At 38.5% G+C, this 25563-nt stretch overlaps 1 protein-coding gene across 1 annotated transcript in view; it reads right to left on the bottom strand.

Annotated features, from left to right (window-relative positions):
* Positions 1 to 18079: 18079 nt before the first annotated feature.
* Mip (Myoinhibiting peptide precursor) overlaps positions 18080 to 25563 on the bottom strand; it is a 46820-nt gene continuing 39336 nt past the window's right edge. Inside the window, exons 2-4 of the mRNA XM_090171463.1 lie at positions 22156 to 22430; positions 19754 to 20083; positions 18080 to 18860 (exon numbers count right to left, since the gene is read on the bottom strand). Coding sequence (XP_090027589.1) covers positions 18802 to 18860; positions 19754 to 20083; positions 22156 to 22396 — 630 coding nt within the window. The 5' untranslated portion in view covers positions 22397 to 22430 and the 3' untranslated portion in view covers positions 18080 to 18801. The remainder of the gene's footprint in view (positions 18861 to 19753; positions 20084 to 22155; positions 22431 to 25563) is intronic.

Here is a 25563-nt window from a genome sequence, read left to right as displayed (position 1 = left end):
TGATATCCATTCCAAATATGAAACGTGTTCAGCAAAGTGGTGCACTAAATAGATAACTATCAAAAAAGAAACACGAACTAGGAGTTTGTTATGACAACTTTCTGCGGGTATACGGTTTTCACTTTAAGAATTCCGTTCAACTATCGCCACCAAATTTATCCTAAATGAACTAAATTTTGTCGTGATTTCCCGGTTACCTGTATTCACGCGTGCTTTTTTAAGCTAGATCAGTGATTCCCCTTAAAATTCTGGGTTCATAGACACGTGGCAGTGATTGCCACCACAAAGGAAAGTTTAAAACGTAGTTATCCGCGTGGCATAGAGATGGCGCTAAGGGCCGTTTGAGCCTCTCTTTGGGCTTAGACCTCCAACCGGCTGGTAGCCGTTGGTGAAATCTAAGACCATTTACACCTGGACTGCAATGAAGGTAGGCGTTGTTGTTAGGCTAGTGTCGCCGCTACCCCAACGCCACCATCGTTATTTAGAGGCAACTTTCGTCCACAAGGCAATTCAGGCTGAAAAAACGCGTTCACATCGCGCTCCTTTCGTTCATAGCGTGGCCCTCCTCTCCCGACATTTTGCTCCGTCGCCCCGCGAGTCGTGACCATTGAGTTGGGAATATTAATCTAGAGATCCAATCAAATCTGCTCCCCGCGAAACAAGTTTTTGAAAAATACGAATGTGCCGTCTGCTCTAAAATGACGAGCAAACATTATCATATGACCCGTGGCGCCATCCATTATTTTGAAGAAAAAAAATCTTTTTGCTTGAAAACGCGTCTTATTTGAACGAACCATTGAGAGATAGACGGCGCCACGGGTAGAATCAGTGGCGTAGCTAAGACCCGCGAGGCCCCCCCCCCGCAAAACAATATTCGGAATTTTATCCGGTATCTAGTATATACTTTGATATGAAATTAGGGGGCCCCTAAAGCTCCGGGCCCCCCCCCCCCGCACTGCGGGGGCCTTATCTACGCCACTGGGTAGAATGATAACGTTTTCTCGTCATTTGGGACGCCGATGGGAGCAGACGACAGTATTCTTATTTTTAAAAACTTGTTTCGCGAAATACTGAAATCCGACGTTTTGATTGGACCTCTAGATTAATATTCCCAACTCAATGGTCGTGACCAATTTTCGCCCGTTATTTACGGCGTCAAGGCTTAAGTGGAAACCACATGGCGAAGTTTATTGAAATTCCACCTAAAACGTTTTGGAAATTTGTTGAAGTATAAGTTAATGATACCTCTAAGTAGACAAATGGCTATGCTTCCTATAGCGGATATGCTTGTGCAAATCGACCTATGTCTCGCCGTACTGCGTATCAAAGTAGCCTTAACATACACTTGGAACTGCCGAATCTGACGTTTCTTTAATCCCGTTTGGTGCAAGGCTAGCTTGAACTTCCCCAAAAGAGATAGATTTCGGTATTCCCTTAGAAAATTCGTTCCCCCACAGAGGCAAAAGAACGTTTTTTTGCTATTGGTTTATTTCTCTAAGCCCAATATAGTTTCATTCTCGACCGCACAGCGGCGCTGGGTCCGAGATATTTTTCAAATCTTTCATTTTCGCGGGAATCGGAGAGACAAGATTTGACATCACATTTTCTGGACAAAGATTCCACCTTGAAAGGGCTTATTTGTCTACTTAGAGGTATCATTAACTTATGGTTGAAGGTATGTTTAGTTATGAATTTTCTAATTTTTTAAGGAAATGTTTTTAATCATTTTTATCATGGTGTTAGATACTCGTCCACCCGCTAGAAATGAAGAGCAGCCCCGACTCCGAGAAAAACAGCGGAAGAGAGCTCGAACCGTTCGCCTCCCAAAGAAGGGGGATAAAAAAGGGTGGTTGCTGCATGTTTGTGGATGACTTTCGCGGATTTTCTCCACTTGCTGGTGTTTTGTAGCGGACACTCTGAAATCGGCATTGTAGTCCAGGTGTAAATGGTCTTAGGTGAAATCGAGTTCCCTATCCGTTAGCTACAACTGCAGTAAGCCTTATTTATCCAAGCTTAGGGGACTAAAGCAAAGACTGCTAGAACAAAATAAGAATATAGTTTTCTGCACAGCATACAGTGCACAGAGATGGCGCCAAGGGGCGTTTGAATCCCTCCATCAGTCTGGCAGCTCCTGATGAAACCGAACTCTCCACCCGTTCCCCACTTCTATTGGCTTTATAAACCTTGTTGCTGAGTGAAACCACTTGTAACGTCGTGAACATATTGTTTTCACTTTGTCAGGGGGGGGGGGGGGGATTGCTGTAGTTGCCGTAGCGAACTTCGGTGACTTTGGCTAAATAAATTCATATTATACAGATGGGCAGTAATTGAGATGTTTTTGATGAATAGCTATTGGAGGGGGCTTGGAGTGGGGTGATGTGGGACGGAGTGGCCGGCCTAATTGGGTGGTTCTCAACAGCGGAATGGGGATTTCCAGGGGAATAAATACCCTTCCCTGTAGTCAATACGACAATATATAGGGCTAGTGTTGGGACCATATACTAAAGCAACTGGGCCATTTCGAATGATTCTGATTCGACTGAGTCGCCATCTCGCGGGAAATTACTTCAATTTCCCCGTCGCGTCCTCTAGTGACCGATCGGCCCCAGCCCGACACGGGGTAGGCAAAAGGTCAACCAAAAGGGGGTGGTGAGGAGTAGGAGCGATAAAAATTTCGCGATATCTGATATTAGCGCGATAAATATGATCGCGTCAAGGGTTCTAAACGAGTCCTAAATGCTAATTCCGTTCGTGGCGAGGACGCCTATTAATTCCTAACAGAGGTTCACGCTCTTGTTTTGACCATTTTGAGCAGTTTTATACTTTTAACGGTCGAAATCTATGGCGCGCTGTAAACGTGGTTTGGTTTGAAATCAGACCCCTAGTTTAAAACACTCCACGCTCATTTTGTTGATTCGTTTTGCGCTGATGCGGTGGCGACTTTCAAATGACCTTAAGCCTTCTAAACGACCTCTTCGTTGACCGCTATATGTTTAAGGTTATATTCTTTTTCCAGGGTCAGAGCGCCGTTAAGCGGAATTTGCTCCCTTAAGTCTTTAATGAAATCCGTTAATTTGTTTGAGTTTTTTTTTTAAATGGAAGCGAAGTTTTTTGAAAGTGCTTTTGTTTCGTGTATAATTGAAAGCGATTACGTTTCTTACTCAACGGACTCGAAAATTCGAGTTCGTTGACAAACGTATGGACATTTTTTTTAGATTTGTTTGTTTGAGGGGAAAGGAGTCGCAAGATGTAAGAATAGAAATATTTCTATTTGTTGGAGCCGCAGTTTATTTCGAACACGAAGCGGTAAGTGGTCGAGCCGCGTTTCGGATCCCCTTTTGACGCTGAGCGATAGAAACGGAACTGTCATTCTCATACGCTGCCAACGCCGGGCTCTCACTCGTAGGTCCGCGTTCCGACACGTCCCGCGCCGACCAATCGATTTGTTCCGCCGACTTCACCCCACCGACTACCTTCCGCCTCATCGCCAGGTGGTTTGGCGAACGGAGTCTAAGAATAGGACGCGGAGAAATGGCACTCTGGTGCTGCCATCTACCGGCGAAACCATAAATAAGAAGAGGCGTACGTTGGATTCTCTCTCAGTCAGTCCAGTATGACGAATCGGTGAGCGTCTCTCGCTCCGGTTGACGTAATTGAATATATTCGGTTTTTGGCGCCCTCTCTCGATCTTGTTCGGATATTCTCAGCCTTGGGGGGTCTCGATTATTATTTTTTTACACAGATAAATCCAACCCGTTTCCGTTTGATAGGAATATCAAGCGCTGAACCTTTCGCAGAATGCGAACTCCATTTTCATTCGTTGCTATGGAAACCCATTTTCAAATTCTTTAAAATACCCGACTTTAAACAAGTTAGCGCGAGTCAAAATACTTAAACACAGCACCCCACACAAGGAGAACGCAACCCGTCAAAAGTCGTGCATTTTCTTGTGTACAATTTTCATTGGTTAGACGCTTTAGCGCCTGCTGCCATCGGAAGGGGAAAATTCGGAAATTGTCTTCCCCCTTTCCGTAAAACGTTCAGCGTAATGATTCGTCCAATGAAATTTGTACACAACACTGCCTTAGCTAGCTGCGTTCTGCTTGTGTTTGTTGCTCCTAGCTTAAACGGTTTTGGTGCTTAGAACGTTTTCTCGTCATTTGGGACGCCGATGGGAGCAGACGACAGTATTCTTATTTTTAAAAACTTGTTTCGTGAAATACTGAAATCACGTGCTCTAGAAAAACCTATATTCCTCTGGAGACTGTAGTCGAGGGGCTAACCACTTCCTAAAAATTTGTACACCGATTACGGGAGTACAAAAATGAGTACAGCCTTTGGTAGTACTAAATCTGTAATCATTTACGTAATCAATTTAGTACAGTCAAAGCTACAGGCTTGCACACCGATTACGCCAAGTGATCAGCCCCTCGACTGTAGTGCGCGCTCGTAGACTTGTAAAGCAGGATTTCTATAAACCGTGGTAGAAGTAAAAGAGTAAATAAGAGCCACATTATAACAAGAAGGCCACGTTATTTATAAAAAGAACTGTAGTTGTCACGACCGACGTCCTGATAGAACAATCCAATTATTAGCGTATTGTATACAGGGTGTTTCAAAAGATTATGTACAAATTTTAAGGAGTTGTAGGGGTGAGTTGAGAAGTATGCCAGTTTTTTTCCCATTTTCCTAAGATGAGTTAAAAGAGCGCCAGAGAGCTTCCAAGTGTGGCCTACTAGCCCCGGGAAGTAGGCTGCGACAAGCGCATAACCAAGCAGCAGGGAAACGCGAACATTAAGGTTTTGGTTCGTGTGATAGGTGAAAAAGGACTTTGAAAACGAATCGAGGTAACCAGCTTAAAAAAGTAAACTTAAACAGTATTTAAAGTTCAGTGGCGTAGCCAGGGGGGCACAGGGGTACATGCCCCGCCCCCCCGAAACGTATGGTCGTACGTACAAATATTTTTATTTTTTTACTTTTTTTTCAATGGCTTCCCCCCCCCCCGAAATAAAATCCTGGCTACGCCACTGTTAAAGTTCCTGCTGCTTGGTTTTGCGCTTCTTGCAGCCTACTTCCAGGGACTAGTAGGCCACACTTTAAAGCTCTCTGGCGCTCTTTTAACTCATCGTAGGAAAATTAAAAAAAAAAAACAGGCATACTTCTAAATTAACTCACCCCCTACAACTCCTTTAAAACTTTGCATAACCTTTTGAAACACCCTGTATAAACCTTGGAACAATCCTATCCACCTTCAAATTTCATTCCATTTATGAGCTCGGGAAATCTTATTCGGTTACCTAGTAACAGCGCGCTTCCAAATTAGCCTTTTGTCAGCTCGGTATTGCAAAGAAATAAGCCGTGAAACAGCGTCATGGAGATTCCATTTGATGGCTGACAGGCGAAACATTTTATTTCATTTGCCTCGAAACGATAATGAACGCTTAACTTTTGCAAACCGAAAAAGAGAACTAAAATCGCTTTATTTATTTTTATACAGGCTCTGTTTATTCTTCTTTTTTTTATACAACTTTTAGAAAACAATTGTTTGAAAACGTTTTTCGTTTTGGCTAAAAAACCCAATAGCACTCTTTCGGATTTTTTTTCGTCCGTTCCCTAAAAGCATTCTCAGTCAATTAATATCTTTTTCTCGTCGCCGAGTGTCGCGCCAGTCGCGTTCAATTCCAGATTTTTCGCTTTGCGTAACTTTTCGGCGCTTATTGCCGTCCGTTCGTCGATTCCCAGTCCTCGCTAAGCGGCGTTTTGGCCACCGTACATTTTTGGTAGCCTTGGCAGGGCCAATTTCCCCGTTCGGACGCGCTGTAGGGTGACGTCGCGGTGGAATGAGGGTGGAAAGTTCCCATAATCCTTTGCGCCAACAAGCGCAGAGTGCAAAGGGTCTCAGTCGTTTTGCTTCCTTGTAATTGAGTTTGCTAATCCGGAGACCTCTAGCGGACTCGTTGCCAACTAGGCAAAAACGCCCGCGGGCCTTGCCCCCGCCCCTACTTCGTTCTCCCGGCCAAATATCAGCTAAGATAATTCCACTCTCTGATTCCTATCTTTAAATATTGTTCGCTATAATGTTAATTCTTTGAATATATTCGCCATTTAGAATTAATTTGGCGAGTAAAAATATTTGTTTACGGAAAAGTGGTGAGCCCTTTGAATCTACCAAAGTTTGAAAAGTAAGGGATCCGTGTTTGACCAAGTTTTCCCTGTCGTATATTTAACCTAATTCCGCGTCATAGTCGGAAACTTCTTAGCCACGTGAGTTTTCAAGTGTTACGGCTTACGGGCTAGTTTCTTCAAAGCAAGTTTTAAATTCTTTAAAATATTTATGTCTGAATTTTAGGTTCTAATTACGAAATGTATTAAAATTCCGCCTCTCAAAAATGCCCACAATAAATTATTCCCACAAAGTACCGCTATGAAATCCCATTTTAAACTGCATATTAATGGAATTTTTAACGAAACTGGAAAAAGGCGGGCTATTTATCCCAATTCGAATCATTCGAATTTTATCTCCGTTTAAGCTAGGAGCAACCCTTCAAAAGTCGTGGATTTTCTCGCGTACATTTTTCATTGGTTAGACGCTTTAGCCGTCGGAAGGGGAAAATTCAGAAATTGTCTTCCCCCCTTTTCCGTAAAACGTTCAGCGTGTTTAAAGGCTAGATGCGTTCTCCTTGGGTTTGTTGCTCCTAGGTTTAACTTTAAGCATCACGTCCGAACGTGAACGCGCGGGTTTACAGGAGGCTTAACTTCGCGTTAGAGATTAGCGGAAACCTTCATCCGCTCAGACTGACGCGTCTATTTGGCAGACGAAAAATTCAAGTTGGATGAACAAAAAAAAGCTTTTTTTTATTTATAGACGTTTCTGTTTAATATCAATCTAAGTCCCCTCTTATTTGCATAAACGGGGGTTGGGGGAAATACTGTCGAAATTAAGTGTAAATAATCTTAATTAGTTTCTTGGACGTGCCGCGAGGTAGCGTTGAAAAACTCCCTGACATTATGGCCTTTTGTGAACGTCTCTTTTTTAGCGCTCTCTATCGGGGGAAAATTGAATTAATAGCTACAACGAACGAATATTGCAAACAATGAACTTCGCCCCTCCCCCGCTGAGTGACGGAGTTCCAAATCTTTTTTCCCGGTAGTTTTTCATTGAAACAAGGATTAATTCGTAAGGCGGCGAGAATGGCCACTGTCGGGCTCTTTCTTAATTAATCATCCTTTCCTGTATAAAAGAAAGTCGAGGCGAATTGGAACAGACTTAATGACCCGTGCGTCGTCCGCGTTGCTTAGCCCGAATAAAAATGGTCTATTTAATGTCGGCAGGGACGTGGCTAGACGGTACTGAGCCGTGTCTTTTTTGAATCCGCCGCGAGGAGCGACATCTCGCGGTCACTAAATTATCCCCGTTGAATGATAATGTCGCGTCCGTCGCCGCTCAAGGTTCGCAGAAACATTTCAGACTGTTAAAAGTTGTCTATAAACTCCTTTCTTCCGATTTCGCTAATCTCATCGTTGACGTCATCGGAGTCTTAAAAGCGTTCGTGTTTCTATTCTTCCACTAATGTCTAGGTTTCTAGTGACGACACGAAAATAGTAGCCAATCGCCAGCGGCGTAGCAACCAGGGGGACAAGGGGACAATGTTCCCCCCTAAATTTTCTTCTAGGAGACAACACCTGTTAATTTGTTTTTACAACCTTAATGAAAAAGATAAATTTGTCGTTTAAAACTTTTAACAACAAAGTAAAAGCGATTTCAAATTCAACTTTCGATTTTTGATGAAATTTCCAAATATTTATCCGCTTTCATATTATCACTAGCTGGGGTACCTGGTATTTCCCGGGGAGCTATGCACTAGTGGCGAAGCTCCGACACATTAAAAAGGACAATAGAAAGCTACAATAACTGTCTCCACGCATGACACCATATCCACTATAACCAACTGATTAATTACAATGTTAACTCCGACACGTTAAAACGTTTATGGAACGCTGCAATAACTGGTTAATGACAATGTTAACCAATAATAATAATAATAATAATAATAATAATCGTTAATAATTATACGTTGACTACATAATAATTTGCCTTTTATTATACGGCCTAGTGTCCATAGAAGAAGGCATTTAAAAAAAATTGCATTAATTTAAGATTTTTTCGGATTTTTTCGTGTGTATATGCCTAAAGAACTAAGAAACTCGGTCTTTTGGCTAAGATCATAGTGTAGTATCTAGCTGGGTTACCCGGTATTTCCCGGGGAAATATGCCTATTTGTATAACCTAATTATTAAATTATTGCTGACCGTAACCGTCGAAAACCACAGTCAGGGTACCAAATGTGGTCGACCTAAGTTGAAAACTGTAGATTCCTATAGAGGACAAACATAACATATAACATATTTATATATACAAACAAACATTCTCAAAAACGTTCCTACGCACCTGCCAATCGAAAATGGTTTACCGATCTCTTTGTCTCTAATATCTGCTTAGTTAATGACAAAATTAACAAAATGGCTCATGGGAACTCTAATATTTTATTTTATAACAATTAAACTTACCTGTGGTCATCTTGTTAAAATTGTAATTGAATTATATTAGAAAGATTAACCAAAGCTCTAAATATGATCATCCTATAACGCGTAATTCGTTGTAGTAGGGATAGGCCGATTTTAAACTACTGAACGCACTCCTTAACTAAACCTGCCTGTGAATCGTCAAATTTCACTCTGAAGTAGCTCAAACGAGACTAAAATCTGCAGATTATTTGAACAAAATATCGCGTATGAAAGGCAATTCTAATCATTGGGCTGGGCGACAAAGTGCGTCTTAATTTCGAGCGCCAAATAACAATGATTTCGTCTCTGAATTCGCTGTAATTGAAAGGCCACAATTGGAGTGATTTTGACGTTGGGGGGAGGGGGGGGGGGTTAACCCATCAGTCTCTTTAATTACATTCCCCCTTCGCGGATTATCACCAGGAGGCGGCCGATGAAGCCCCATTCCTTAACCTTATAGCTCCGCCATTAAAGCCCCCGCAACACCTTCCGGGGTCGGGGGAATCGATCGGGGCGCCACCGAGTGACGGTTCGAGGCGCGGACTTTACCGTAGCCGAGCGGACAATTCCATTTCGTATCAACAGGTCTCAATCGAGCGAGGTTAAGCTATCGAAGTGCTTTTGGGGAATTCGCTGCGAATTTGATTGTAATTAGACGTTTTCACACACTTTGAGAAAATGATTATGATTCTCCGTAAATACCTTCCCGCCTACTCGCCAGGGGGCAATCTATACCGTATGATTTAACGAATTCCCGACGCCCCCGTTGTCCGATAAAGAGATAATTGGTTTTAATCGAATCCGATATATATAGATTTTCGCTAAGCTAGTCAACTAGCTACAAATCTTCATTTGCAATGGGATATATTATTACATTTAAACTTTTGTTCTTGGTACAGTACGGGTATGGAATACTAGCTTTAACTTAAATTAAGGAAAACCCGATTGTATCAAATGTTTATATATATATATATATATATATATATATATATATATATATATATATATATATATATATATATATATATATATATATTTATAATGCCATTGCTTGTATGTATGTAAGAACATTGCGCCCGGGAAACGCATCATTTACGGCAAAAATAATAATAATAATAAGCTAGAGCTAATACCCAAGGACTTGTGAAGCCAATTACCGTTTGCCTGGTTAAATTGTTTAGGATGTTGGTGGCAAGCCCTTCAAGCCACGCTAGCCAACAGCCACTACACTAACTATTACCGACTTACCGTTAACCTTCAGCAGGTTTTATGGAAAGGGGGAAACCGAAGATTTCGTGAGCCAATCCCTTTTACCAGTAGGAAGAGAACTTTCAAGTTCAACGAGGAAGGAGCTGGTGGTTCCGAGTTTTCATCCAGTGGCACAAGTTGGGATCGAACCCGACTCCTCTTGCTGCTAACCACTTTCTCCAACCCACATTAAACATCCAATGGAAGAACAAATTTTAAATTTTACATAGCGGTTAATAAATTTTAAACTTTTTTAAAAATATTTTATTGTGTTGAAACCACGAACCAAGGTAACAAATCTTTTAGAAAATATTTCCCAGCAATATTTTTTTTAGCTTCTAATTTAAGTTTCTTAACATAATTATTTAGACATAAGACAGAATGGTTTTGGAAGATTTACTTTTAATATAATTAATTTTAGTTATTTAAAAAAGATATTGTTTATTTTTAACCGTCGGAGACTTCATATCTTTTAATTATTTTATCTTACAATTTGTTTCAATTAGTGTTGCCGTTTAGAACTGGATCGAGGAACCGGAACCGCACCGAAACTCCCGGTTCGATTCCGGTTCCAAGAAATGGGAACCGAAGCCACTTCGGTTCGGTTCCGGTTCCATGTAGAACCGAAATGGAACCGAAGGAGAACCGAACCGAAAGAACCGAATACTTTTCGAATACTATTACTTTTGAAAAAGTCGCGAAAAAGGATAAATAAACCACTGACAACAGTGACAAGTGACAAGGACTATTACGTCTATTGTCTCAATTGGAAGGAAAAACCGTTGTATTTAGAAATCACTTCATTTCGTTTTGTCCAAACTATCGGTTTTTATTTCGCCGCGTGTTCTATGTTACTTCCAAATATGTGGAAATAAGCGAAAATAGCTTTACAGTTTTCACCCCAATTTTTGTTTCGGTTCTCGGTTCGGTTCGGTTCCTACTATTTTTCGGTTTGGTTCCGGTTCCAATTTGTCTTGATCGGTTCGGTTCCGATTCCACTTAGTCGGTTCTCCGTTCGGTTCCGGTCCTTCAAGAACCGGAACCGAACCACGACAACCCTAGTTTAAATTTACGATGATTCTGTTCCTGTTAAAACATTTACGAATAAAATAAGTGTAGAAAATTGACAGAAAAAGAAAAATTATTAGTTTTTTTTTCAATGAATTTAATTAGCAGTGTATCTCTTACGAAAAGCATTCAACTAACAAGGAGACATCCCGAAGTGTAACCCACCGATTTGTTCAAACTCGGGGGATTGGTAGACCTTCATGTATCATGAAAAATCCTAAAGGGAATTTATTCAATGGGCAACCGTTTTGCCATGGCAACAAAAAATGTTTTTGACAACACAAAATATTAAATTTTCCCATTGAAAATAACATGGGATTTTGACCTCAAATTGATCAACAGTTGATCAATTTGTTTTTGTTTGTAAATTTTAATCTATTTTTTCTATTTTTGGCATTTTCGAAATTTTGAAATTTGTTCAAATTTTTCACAGGGGTCCTAGGAATCGGTCAGAAACCCATGTTATTTTCAATGGGAAAATTTCCAGTTGTTGTTCTCAAAAACATTTTTCGTTGCCATGGCAAAACGGTTGCCCATTGAATAAATTCCCTTTAGGATTTTTCATGATTCATGAACATCTAGAAATCCCCCGAGTTTGAACAAAATCGGTGGGTTACACTTCGGGATGTCTCCTTGTTAGTTTGTTATTTATGGTTTTCAACCGACGGTGTCGCGCTTGGAGCGCGGAAGGTTTACGTCTTTTCAATAGCGTGCTGCAGAGCTGTCACTCTGAGGGACTCCAAAAGTGTCACCAAAAGCTGGTGTCCGGACCCTGGTCTCTCAAACTAAGGCCACTTGGCTGCCACTTTTTTTTCACAAACCATCCGAACACGAATGGTTTTCTTTGGCACTGAATTTTGCCCGGAATCAGTTTTATATATAAACCACTAATGCCGTGTAATTCCTAATTTGGTCTATAGTGCTAATCTGATTTATATTTTTAATTAAATTAAAGTGACAAGGTTCAAACTTATAAATTTTATTTTAAAACATAAGCATACCCCAAGAAGCCTTTAACCTTTTTAAAATGTCTTACTTTTTAGTCACAGTCGGTGCCTCGTTTTCGATTTAATTTCGGTGGGTTACTTATACAAGGTGTTTCAAAAGGATATGCAAAAAAATTAAGGAGTTGTAGGGGTGAGTTGAGAAGTATGCCTGTTTTTTCCCCATTTTCCTACGATGAGTTAAAAGAGCGCCAGATAGCTTCAAAGTGTGGCCTACTAGCCCCTGGAAGTAGGCTGCAACCAGCGCCAAACCAAGCAGCAGGGACTTTAAATACTGTTTAAGTTTACTTTTTTTACGCTGGTTACCTCGATTTGTTTACAAAGTCCTTTTTTACCTATCACACGAACCCAATCGTTAATGTTCGCGTTTCCCTGCTGCTTGGTTTTGCGCTTGTTGCAGCCTACTTACAGGGGCTAGTAGGCCATCACTTTGAAGCTCTCTGACGTACTTTTCACTCATCGTAGGAAAATTTGAAAAAAAACAGGCATACTTCTCAACTCACCCCTACAACTCCTTAAAACTTTTGCATAATCTTTTGAAACACCCTGAATAAATAGCTTCTACATTTCGGTCGGTGATTTATAGAGCTCGGGGGTTAGATAAGAGATATCCGTTTTATTTTATTTTATCCATAACCGAAAATTATCTGAATAAAATCTTATTTTTTCATATTAAATCGTTTTATAACACGAATAATATCATAAATAAATAGTTAACCGAAATTTTTATGAGTTATCGAAAATTGGCGGTTAATTTATCAGTTCCGCCAAGCTCTAGTGATTTACAAAATATTTATCTATTTTAAGCTATATCATATGTATGTAAAGTAGAGTTGTTAATTTTTCGGAAATATTAAATACAGAAAAAATTTCTGGAAAAGTTTCCCCAAATCGGAAAAAAAAATTAAACATTACTTTTTAAGGGTTTTTGTTCTAGACTAGTTTTACTTTTGGATTCGGCAAAATGAGGCTAAAATGCCATGAAATTTAAATTTTAGAACCATATTAGGCTAATATTTTTTCCGGCAAAATACAGAAAATTTTCCCAAAAAAAGACCTCGGTAATTTTCCGGGAAATTTTCCGACTTAAAACTCAAATGTAAAGTATTTATCGATACCTTAATTCCATTCGTAAATGTTATCCGGACAAAAACACCAGAATTAAAATAATTCTAGTCTAATTCATTTAATTAATTGCAAATGGCCAATACGGTAAAATCCCCAAAATATTCCCAGCCCATCATTTACAATTAAAAGGGCCCTAAGTGGGGAAAATATTCCGAGGGCGGCGAGACTAGAGCGGATCATGTAGAGATAGAGCGCGGGATCCTCTCGTTTCAGTCCGTTTCGCTGACAAGGAGACCCGAGGTGTTTATTGCCGATTTAGTTCAAAGTCGGCCGTAATGTATGAGATATGAAATTTCCCAAAAGGAGACGTTGCACTACCCATTCGATTTGCTATGGCAACCGAAAATGTTTTTGATCACTTACAACCAAATTAAGATTTTATCCTTATTTTACCCAAAATTTGTTACAAATTTACCCTAAAAATGTTTCAATTTACCCAAATTTGATGAAATTTACCTAAATGTGGACCAATTTTCAAAATTTTTCAAAATTTTCGTAGCTAGGACCCTGTGAAACCGAGAAAATCCCATGCTTTTTTAAATGGAGATTTTATGGTTTTAAGTGATCAAAAACATTTTCGGTTGCCATAGCAAATCGAACGGGTAGTGCAGCGTCTCCTTTTGGGAAATTTCATATTTCATATAGGTCTACATTACGGCCGACTTTGAACAAAATCGGCAATAAACACCTCGGGTACTCCCCTTGTTAGTTGTGGGGCTAAAAATTTGAGTATAAAAACAATAAGGACAGCCAACATTTTGTTTTACCCGGCGTCAGAATTAAAATAGGAATTTATTATCACTTGAGTTACATGATGTGATTTTATTTTTAAATGGGATTGATGAATTTATGACACGCCGTATACGCCATTATTTATGAATATTTATTTAAATTTTTCACTAGTCAAATTGATTTCGATTAATTTTAATAGTCAGAGCATTTATTTTTGTAGTATAATGCCGTGCCTAGTGCCTTATGTCCAACCCTTCATGAAATAATAGAGAAAAATGTCAAACCTTGAGCGTTAATGGATTCATTTCAAACTTGAATATCAAATTAATGATATCATTACTCTTTCTACCATCTGAAGCCAATCAGGAGACAGACATTTATCGACGACTCGATCCCAAAAATGTTTTCGTGATTCCAACAATAGAGTGCTAGCAGTTGATGCGTTTTTAAAAGTTAGTGACGTCACACCCGTAGCTTCCGTAGTCGTTGTCATGAAAACTCACGTTTTTTCTCAATAGACATTTAACATTGGTGACGTCGCAGGGTTTCAAGCTGCTGGCACTCTATACCTGTACTAGTTGGTAATCATAAATAAAAGTATTTTCCTTTAATATTTTATGCTATTTCCGTTCAATCGTAAAGACGCGTATAGGCTTCGTGCGTAGTTAAAATTTTGGTCAACGGAGAGATGAGCGTCTCTATACTTGGCATCTTCGGATCGCTCTTCGACGCTGGAAGAAATTTTACACCGCGGGACCAGGAAATTTGAAGTCCCGATCTCCTGGCGCTGGTCAGCCTTCGGGGAGATTAACTTGTCGTTCTTACGCGTCCCTGATAGAGCGAGATCTTCCGCGCTTTGACAGACGAAATTGCCTGTAAACATATTCTTTTCTTCTCCACAAGTCGTCTATATCGTATACTATTGATATAATAATCAGCGCCTACGCGTCTTTCTGTTATTCCCGAGGGCTCTTACATTGTGAGCTAAAGATTTTTCTGAGGAATAGCCTCTTAACCGGTGTTCGTGTTATTTTTTTTGGGGGGGGGGGGGGGGGGGAGCCATCTTGATGATGTCCAAAATTCGTCCACTTTGCGAAAAATATGGATTTAAGTAGCTTTATCCATGGACTAATTAACACAGGGACACCCCGTTCCCGAATATTTGCTTCGAGCGATTGTTAAATGTGCGCTCTGGCGGTATAGTTAAGAACTAACGAAAAACTAGGGTCAAACAGGAAGGAGGAAAAAGGGGGGGGGGGATGGACAAGTCATAAACCTAGTCAATGTGGCTACCATGTTGTGGCGCGTACGGTTTCGTTTTACGGATATAAATTAGCTTGAATTGCCCTTCTTAATTTGAACTAAATAGAAAATGAATTTTTCTTTATTAACTTATGAAACGATGTTCATTTATCCACCTAAAAAAAAGGGAAAAAGATAATTGGATGTCAATTTTATTTCTGGTAAGTCTTTACCAAGGCTTAATAAACAGCCTTTTTATCGCTATCAATTTCCGAATTTCTTTATTGTAATATTGGTTTTATTTTGTAGATGATGATGATTTAGGGTTTAGGGAATGGTATAAAACATACTCCACTCATATGCTGTATCTTGAATCACTTTTACACGATTTACATACACAGAGTTTTTCATTTTTTCCAATAAAAATATAATCTAATGCTAAAAAACTATCATGAAACGTATTGTTGCGGCAAAAAAAAGACCGTTGTAAAAACAGAGATAGAACCGTTTGCTATTTTTTTTCAAAATTCTTTGATATTGAAAACTATATACTAGATGGCGGTAGCCGTTTCCTTTTTGCGACGTTTTGACCCGAGTAAAGTTCTGTCGGGGGGGATAAAAAGAGGAAGAGCATTTAACAATGGTCTTTCGGATCTCCCTATAGGAATAACATGGGAACGGGGTGTCCCTGTGGTAATTAGCCCATGCTTTATCTAAAAGCGTGAAGGTCGCTTGCCCAGAGAAAATTGCGGAAATAATTTCGTTTTGTTTGCCCGAAAAAATTAAAGGGGAACGGTCAAGCTTTAACCAGTTAGATATATATAGCCCATTAATAACAAAAATTTATGGCGAAAACCGCATCAGAAATATTGAGTGGTTAATTTTTAATAAAATAAAGAAATTTCAGGAAATCGAAATCCGCCGCGACACCTGGTGAGAAGTCGGTGAGACAGAAAAACAACGTAAAAGCGCGCGCTGCTGAAGACGCGAAAAATTTGTTTCGCACGCGCGGCGCGTTCCAGTTATAAGAGACCTAAGCCTAAATTGCGCGATTTTAAAAGTTAGGATAGTTCGCAAATCGCTCATACGGGGTTAGGGGCGCTGGCGGCAGCCCCTTAGATGGCGGCGAAAATTCAAACCCAAACACCTGGCGTTATTTTTCGTTTCAACTTTTTGGGACAAAAGCTATTTTTTCAAGACAAAAAAAGGTACACGTGTTAGTATATTGAACGTCTTGTTCATCTTTTGATACGGAAATAAGGCCATATATGGAAAAGCTTGGCCGTTCCCCTATAAAAGTTATTTTAGCGTGCTAAAACGTTTTATCAACGCTTTTTAAATTCTTATCGATAAAAAAGCGGGTTAATGGTGATTTATTATAAAGAAAACGGAATATAATCATCACGGGCCAATTTGACATTTCTAAGAAACATCCTGATGTTTCGCTGTATATAACATATCTATTATAGACACGATTTTAACCAGCAAAGGCGCTAATGAAGTCTTTGCTTGTTAAAATCGTCTGCTACGGGGTCGGATCTCCCATTGCGTTTGCATCGTGTATGTGAAACACCTGCGGACGACATTGTGAAATATGTCAAAGTTATGTCAGTGAACAGTATGTGGCGCCTTTAATAATGTCACACATCCAAGAAAGTTATAATTACATCGTATCATCATTTTAATAAAAATCTAGCCTAAGCAATTCCGGACGCGAAGTGATTCGCGATATTCGACCACTCACCTTGTATTTGGACTTCCGCTTTACGAAAAATTCATGACGATGACGTAACTTCTCAATTTTGATGACATCGCGATAATAACAAAGATTTGGACGCCGTAGCTATTCGAGGCGGTCAGTCTTCGGCGCCCCCTTCCGGTAGCAGCGGGAAACAGGGTGGGGGTAGCGGAATATTTTCCCATCAGCAAATAATCAGTTTCAGAAAAGGCCGTAAATGCAAATTCCTCGAAATCAGCAGTTTCGCAGATACAGGGAGCGCCCCCCTAGTGTCTAGATATGGCCTTCATTTGGCGCCAAATCGCGTCTTCCTCGGATTAACTGGTAGTATATACTCTCTCTCAACTTAGAGCGCGCCGTTGATAAATACGCGTAATTAGGCGGATATTCCAAGCCGCCGTCGTAAGCCGGCAAATGGCTCCCAAAATATTTTGAAGCATAATTCCTTTAATTGCGTTTACATTCCAATCTCACTGGGCCGACTCCGACATTTCGCGAGTTGACGGCGACTGCGAGACTGGATCGAGCCGCCTTTCGACGGGTTTCCGATTGCAGGTTTACGGAATGTCGTTCGTTTCGGAGTTGCGAGGGACGTTTAAAAATGGGGGGAGAGCTATTATGGAATGGTTTAATTCGAAAAGTCACGTTGTTAGTGATCGCCGGCGGCGGATTGGAAGCGCGCTAATTAAAGGTATATTCCGATGTAGGATTCACCGCCTTTATATAATCAGTTTAACCGCCTCCTTTTAATTAACATTCTTTCGATTATATTTTTAGCCTCTCTCTCACCACAACCCTAATTGAACGGTTTCTCTATTAATTTATAATTAATTTTCGAAATTTAATTGTCCTTCTATAACGCAGTTTTATACTTTCATTATTTAAAATTTATAATTTGCATTTTATAAGTCATTTAAAACGGTGAGGTTATTCAAATACGACAATTAAGTTATTTGTATAATTTTTACATTAAGTTAAATATTCATCATGAATTTATGTATATAAACCAATTACTTTTCCGTACACATTTTAACAAATTTTTAAATGAATGAATATTATTCGGATTTAAATAATGAAAATTACGCGTGAATTTTACACTTAAATACGTTTACGGAAAAGTAATTTTTCGTCTACATTTTTTAATAAGTCTACTGGCGCCTGTAAAAGTGTTCCGCACGCGCTACACCAGTGAACAGGGAGAAGTTAATTTACGGGGTTTGGAATTTACTATCGCCATCTTTTGGGGAACAAGTGCGAAATTTCTGATTACAATGTAAAAAAAAAGCTGAAGACTGAAGTGATAAATGTAAACAAAAGAAATCAAGGAGCTGGTTATACAAGGGAAATCGATTTAATTTGACGTCACAATAAACAAGATGGCGGTTGCCTATTTCGTTTGAAACAGATTTTTGTTTATACAGAGCTGAAAATGTATATAATTTTTGACGATCTCCCGTTACTATCAGGAGATTGAAAAATAGATTCTTAAGTAATTTATATAATCTCTTTTTTATATTCTCGGCCAATTTTAATTTCTAAAGGTTTTTTTTATATATATATTGAATAATATTTCGTCTCTTCAACACCACACCTCTTGTACAATTTGTTAATTTATAAATTATTAAAATTTGTGTCAATTTTTAAATTTGAAATTCATAATTTTTTTGACTACATTAAATAAAACATTAAAACTTTTCCGTAATATGTATATATTTATAAAGTATATTTGTAATTTAGGATTTAAATTTAAAGTTAATAGCTGTCGAAGTAATTAAACATTTCTAAGGATTGTCTTAGCTTTTAAATTTTTAGTCTATTCGATAGAAAGTCAAATTTAAAAACCATCAGAGAGAAATATTAACGTACCTTATAATAAACTGGGAAAACAATGATTTCGTCCTAATAAATAACTGGCCACTGAATTTTAATTTTAGTCCGAGCGGCAATAAAAATAGTATTTAAGTTTATCCTTGCTTCGTAATATAGTTAATAATCGTTTAAATATCTTCTCCAATTTGATTTTTAATAATATATTAATTAGAAAACGTAATGTATACAATAAAAATGGTAAAATATTTAATGTTCCAGCCAAATTGGTCCTTGTACTATGGCTTGGTGTCCGTCCATTTGGGCAGCTGCAATACAATCAACATTATTTTTGGATGGTACATTTTTTAATTAAGCCGAATTAACGTTAAACAGAAAATGGGTTAAAACAATTTTTTCTACATTTTGTCGAATTGAAATGAATAAGGAATAAGGAGCTTTTCAAAATTAAATTTATTTTTAAGCGCATTCTAAAACTTTCATGGTCAATTTATACCAAAATTTGTATGCCTATTTTCTAATTAAAGTTTAATTAACTACTTAATTAACTAATCTTGTCATGGATATTGACCCGAGTTTCTTTTGGTCCTAATTAAAACTCTACGTTTTATATTAAAATTTGTACTAATTTGAATATTTGGCAAACTGATAAATAAATTTGCATTAGCAACCGGAATTTTTAAGATTTGTCAAAATATATTTGGTACATTATCATGAACTTATTCATTTAACTTCAAGAAGGTGAAACAAATGCTAAACAAAGTGGGCATCCAATAGGCGAAACTATAAAGTAAATTTGGTCTTAACCAACTTGTTAAAATGGGAAAACAAAATCTCGTGACTACCATTTCGCAGCCAACTTCGATTCGGTAACTCGTAGTTGGCCGTGCGACGGTAAATAAAAAAATTATTCCTTCCAGATACTGCAGACTTACACCTTGCTATTACAAAATGTTTTATATAATAATAATAATAATAATAATAATAATAATAATAATAATAAGATAATTTATATGAATCGATCAAAATTTAAACCGCCATTAGCAAAATAAAATGAATAATAGTTCGTATTTCTTAGGATAGATGGCGCTGCAGTTCTCCACCATGTAGCGGGACTACCATCTCTTCAGACCCCTGGACTTCATAGTTTCGCCTATTCTTTACAAACGAAATTGACTGCGGGGCGTGGAGCGTTACTGACCTTCGTCCATGTTGTTTCCGTCGACCAGGTAAGAGGGGAGAGGAGGCCTGGCCTGCCAGTTGGGGCCGGCTTGCATCAGGAGAGGGGGCATGTCAGCCCTCTTGCCCCACAGCCCCTTCAGGTTGTTCCAGTTGGGCGACGACCTCTTCCCCCACATTCCGGAGAGGTCGTTCCAGCCGCGTTTCTTCCCCCACATGCCGTTCAAGTTGTTCCAACTGCTCCTCTTCTTTCCCCACATGCCGTTCAGCTCGTTCCAGCCTCGCTTGCCCCACACTCCGGACAGGTCGTTCCAGCCTCGCTTGCCCCACACACCGGACAGGTCGTTCCATCCTGTCGCCAAATAAAAGAAAAATTGGTCAACGAAAATTTCTAGAGTTGTTAATTTTCCGGAAAAATAAAATGCGGAAATATTTCCAGAAAATCGGAAAAATAAAAAATTAATTAATTAATAAATAAAGGGTTTTTTATGTTTTTAACTTTTTATCGATATGAAATGTCTAATAACAGTAAACATACTACAAAACATTAATAGTGTTGGGGTAGGTACATTTGTTCGAATTTCAATCGTCCGAACGGTGGAACAAATGTTCGAATTTCATTCGTCCGAACCGCCGAAATAACAAATGTTTTAATTGTTCGAATTGGAAAACTTGTTTGTTTCATTCGTCCGAATCGGTAACTACATTGGAAATATCGTTGTTTTTTAGTAAGTGGGAATTGCGTTGAATGTTGTGGATATTTTAGGTTAGGTTCACGTTAATGTTACTATTTTCTTATATTAACAATATTTAAAAAACCAACCAATTCCTAATGTTCGAAAAAACGGACAAACGATTATTCGCACAAATGAAATTCGCCAGTAAAGTTAACATAAATTGAACGACTAAATCGCCAACAAAAGTTTTGATAAAGTTTTCGGGCAAATGAAATACGTTTTCGGAAATATGATCCTGTTTTCCGCCATTCGGACAAATGAGCATTCGGACATTTGTACTACCGTTCGGACGAATGAAATTCGAACAAATGTACCCAAATCATAGTGTTACATTGTTAATCAGTTTAAACTAGTCTAGAGGTTTAGTTTTACTTTTATATTCGCCTTCTTTAAATTTGCAAACATTATATTAGACTAATCATGGAATGAAAACTTTTTTTTCGGAAAAATACGGAAAATGTTTCGGAAAAAGGCCTTGGCCATTTTCCGCGGAATATTTTTCGACTTACAAGTTACAACACTAAAAATATCTATTATTCTGCAAAATTTTATTTCGGGTTCTTTTTTAAGTAAATATATATAGCTGAAAATATTTCACTCAATTTCTTCATAATAATTTGCTTATAGCTAATAGCTTAAGTAACGTCAGAAGTAAATGAACCGAAGTTATCGAAATAGCGCTCAGAATCGGAGGGCGTTTTCCTTATGAAAATGATGAGAAAATCGAATCAAATAAAAGCTAATTTCCATCCCCGTCTTTTGACGCGATATATTGCACTTTGGAATTGTGGGTATAGCTATTTCTATGTATAAAAAATGATTTCATATAAACAAAACCTTTTTTTCACCCAAGGAGCGCGCAAAATTCGAGGTCAAAATGTAACTTCACAAGGAAAACGCCTCCAACATGGGGAGTATAGCAGTCTGATATTCTAAAATTTGAAAATAATTATTTTTATTATTTAAAATAATAAATTTTACGTCATGATTCAATAATTAATCATTATTTTGCTAATTAGGTAAGTGCTATTGTTAATTCTGAAAGCGTATCAATTTTAAATAATTCTTGGCTGCTCCGTAGAAACGCTAGACTGGAGGTGGTGGTTTTTTTTTCGAACATTGACCTTTGCTTAGATGCTAAATAGTCTTTGGTAAAATAAACTGTAAATGATAACAATAATCTTTGGAAGAAAAGGACGTGTCATACTTATGGCTTCTTACTTTAATTTAGATTATCGTAATCAAATAAAAGAGGTGGAAATATTGCTACAGCAATGAAACTAGTACTGATATTCAAAATCTCATTCGTTCGATTATTGTTGGGGCTAAAAATAACTGAATTCGAAATACGCTCGTGTAACGAATCCCGCTCTCATCTCCAGCACTCGAAAGGGGTTATTCCCCTTTGCGGATAAGTAAAAAGTTGGGAAATAAATCCCCCCCCCCCGCCCCGGGTGGTGGGTGAGCTTACTAAAATTGCTTTCAAATCAAGGACATATTTTGGCAATCGCGTAGCCAAGACGAGGATTGTAATTCGAGCGCTATCCGAAACTCCAGAGAGGATCTGTCTCATTCCCGCTTATCCCGGCTGCGGGGACATCGTCCTTCTCTCCGATGGCGGGAGGAGGGCGTGGGATAAATAATGACCGGACCAAAGAAAGATTAATGACGGAGTAAAGCTTCTTACCCCGTTTGTTGAGGTCATCGTCGCTGAGTTCTTCGGCTTCTTCGTCGCTGACCGTTCGAATGCCGGAACCTTTGCTCATTTGTTGGAGGGACGTCGGTCCCGGCGAGTTGGCCGCGCCACGATCCCTGTCCCCTGGCACCACGGAGGCGCCGGACACCGGCCAGGCCGACAGAGCCACGCCGGCCAACAGACTGGCCACGAAGACGGACACCAACGGAACTTGCAATTGCGTTATCGTCATTGTTCTCGGTATCACTGTGTGCGGAAGCCTTTCTCTGTTTTAATTAAAATGCGCGGAAAATACTTTCAGTTTTATTAACTTTATTCTTTTGGTGTCTAAGGCCTTTGGCCGACACCATAAGTTTGTTCTCAAAAAAAACTTTATTTTTTATTCGGGCTGTAAGAGTAATGGGGGATCTGATAAGGAACTTTTGCCGCTAGGAGCGTGACCGTGTTAGAGGTCCCCTAAGCAGACAGTGCCCGATTAGTCCATTGGAAATAAGGGGTGTCCCGGTGTAATTTACAATCAAAACAGATCTTTCAAAAGAGGGGTTGAGGGTCATCTAGACACCAGATTTAAATGAAAACTGTTTATAGAAAATTTCGAAATTATTAAACTGAAAATATTGGATGTTTCATGATTATCTATAATATGATTATTATAGATAATAACAAAATAGTTCCTAAATTGATTATTATATTGATGTAAGAAATATAAAAATTTTATAATACATTTATTTTATTTAATTTTCATTTCCCATTCCCCCTCCATGTCAATGACACACATGAAAAATCGACTAGATAGGGATTGGTAGTCTTGACAACCCGTGACTTTAAAACGAAAAACACGTGGCGTCTGCTTAGGGAACCTCTAGCCAGGTCACGTCGCAAGCGGATAAAGTTTTTTCTTGTATTCTCATTGTCTGCTTATGATTCTCTAAAAAAAACCATGACTGGTAAATTATCTTCGGTGATAAATGATTATAATAATCAGCTTAACTAATACCCTTAGGCCCACACAACTAGCGGCTTTTAATGCCATTAATTCAACAAAAATATTTACTGTGGTCTATATCATTATAATTTATTTTATTTAAATTTGATATTTAAAGTTTTTGTTACTTAGAATCTACACCTAGAGATAAAATATTCTATGACGGACAATTTTGATCAAGTCAACAGAAGTCGAGGGGCAGATCACTTTGTTACAGGGTGTCCTAATAATCATGATTAAAAATGTAATCATGATTTAATCATTTTTAATCTTTGTACAGCCAAAGCTACAGATTTAACTTGAATCTAATCTAATCATGATTTAATCATACGAGGGTGTCCTACTAATCATGATTAAAAATGTAATCATGATTAAATCATTTTTAATATTTGTACAGCCAAAGCTACAGATTTAATTTGAATCTAATCTAATCATGATTTAATCATACGAGGGTGTCCTAATAATCATTGGAGTGAGCTGTCCCTCGACAGAAGTATAAACTTTACATTTTAATATAAGTTATAGTTTCAACTGGTCCATATAAAACAATACGGTATTATTATTTCAACCTCTCTCTATTGAAACTAGTTGAACATGTCGGTAAAATACGAAACATTTTCGAAAAAATGAATTTTAATATAATCCTCAGTCTCAAATTCGCGGAACCCGCGTCAGTTCATCTCCGTTTGCTCCACTTGAAGCTTCCAATTTATGAATGACTGCGAAGCAAATTCTCCCTCTCGAGAAAGCCAACTTCAATAAAAAGAAAAACTAGTGCCCGGAATCTCGCTTTATGAAGAAAATTTTAAACTTTTCGTTTTTCATTTAGAAGTGGGGGAAATTTCGTATTAAACAGAGCGCCGCGATGAAGTGAGGATGTCGGCGGTGCGCCCGTGCCGCCAGGATGGGAAATAAATCCGAAACAAATATTGACTCGCCGGTGCTTTTTTTAGCGGGTCGCACCCCCGCTGCAAACACGAGAGGAAATAAAAATCCTTTCCAAATTTGAAGAAAGTTCGATTTCCATACATTCGGATACGGCATTACAATATATTCCGTTTCATTGATATATTCCACCTTTGGTAGTTCGTCCATCCGTTTTGGTACAGATCGTAACACCCTTTATGATTTAGAATGCCGATTCGAACAAAGAACTTTGTTAGAAAATTCGTATTTTATTCTCTGATTAAAGCTGATATCAGATTTCGTTCATATCAGGGCCCCCACTCAAATCTTCAATTTTTTATAGGAAAAATAGGATTATATTTCTAAAAATATAGGACTTTATAGGACTATTTTTTAAAAAATTATAGGATTTTATAGGACTATATATGCTATTTAATTTACTACTTTATGCATTTAAAAACCAAATCTTTATTTAGAGAAATAAATCTTTGATTTTCACTTAAAAATATAAACTATTTAACCAGTTTATCACAAAATATATACTAGTAGCTAACCATGTTAACAATAACAAAAGTATAGACTAGAATGACTTGGTATAGGAATTTATCTTATAGCTAAATCTAGCAATTTAACTGACTTGTGAGTGGCTGGATTTGAAATGGGCAAAATATCAAAATTATAGGATTTTATAGGACTTTTGGGGGATTTTGTTAAAAATATAGGATGTTATAGGACATTTGTGAAAATATAGGATTTTATAGGAATTATAGGACCTCTGGGGTCCCAGTCATATTGATATTTCTAGCGTATCGACGTTCTACTAGTCGGAAAGGGTGTTTGAAGTGGCTCACCGCTAGAAGGCTCTGTATGTAACAAATATCCCAAATAAAAATAAGCGACGGCTTATTTGCGACTTTTCGTAGTAGCCTCGAGAGAAGGGGAAATCCTAAAAATAAATCTCTTTTATCGAGTAGAATAAAAAAACGTATCTGGAAGAACCTCTTTGCGCCAAAACGCGCGCTAGTTAAATGATTATCTCAAACTACCGCTTTTTTTGGGTGGAAACGAACTAGTTCTTTCTTTTTCTCAACGAGTAGAATGTTGGTTTCGCTCGCTAACGCTTGGAACGGAAATGAAGTACAAGAATCTTAAAATTCTCAACTCTCTCTCTGTGTGTGTTCTTTTCCTTCGTTGTTTATTCTTTTCTTTCAAAAGCCTCTTTTATCCCGCGTTCTTTTGCTATTTAAGAAAACGGAAAGCGCCCGGTTCGGCGGCAAAAAAACCCACTCTCCCGTTCAGAGAGTCGCATCCGGAACCAGCAAGCCTCGCGTCGCGAAACCTCTCAATTGAATCAAGACCGAACGAAAGTTTGTGATTTTTTTCCTTCACTCTCTTTGTCGTCTTGCGTAGTGCGGGATATATATTAATTCCTTCGGGACACGCTAGATACCGTGTTCTTTACTTATTAAGGCGTGTTTTAACTGGCTACTTTTAGTTGTATTTACGGA

Source organism: Leiobunum rupestre, chromosome 4 (genome assembly GCF_980474605.1).
Source record: "Leiobunum rupestre chromosome 4, qqLeiRupe1.1.hap1, whole genome shotgun sequence".
NCBI classification, from domain to species: Eukaryota; Metazoa; Arthropoda; class Arachnida; order Opiliones; family Sclerosomatidae; genus Leiobunum; species Leiobunum rupestre.
The sequence above is the reverse complement of the archived record's forward strand: the minus strand, read 5'-3'. Positions and strand labels throughout refer to the sequence as shown.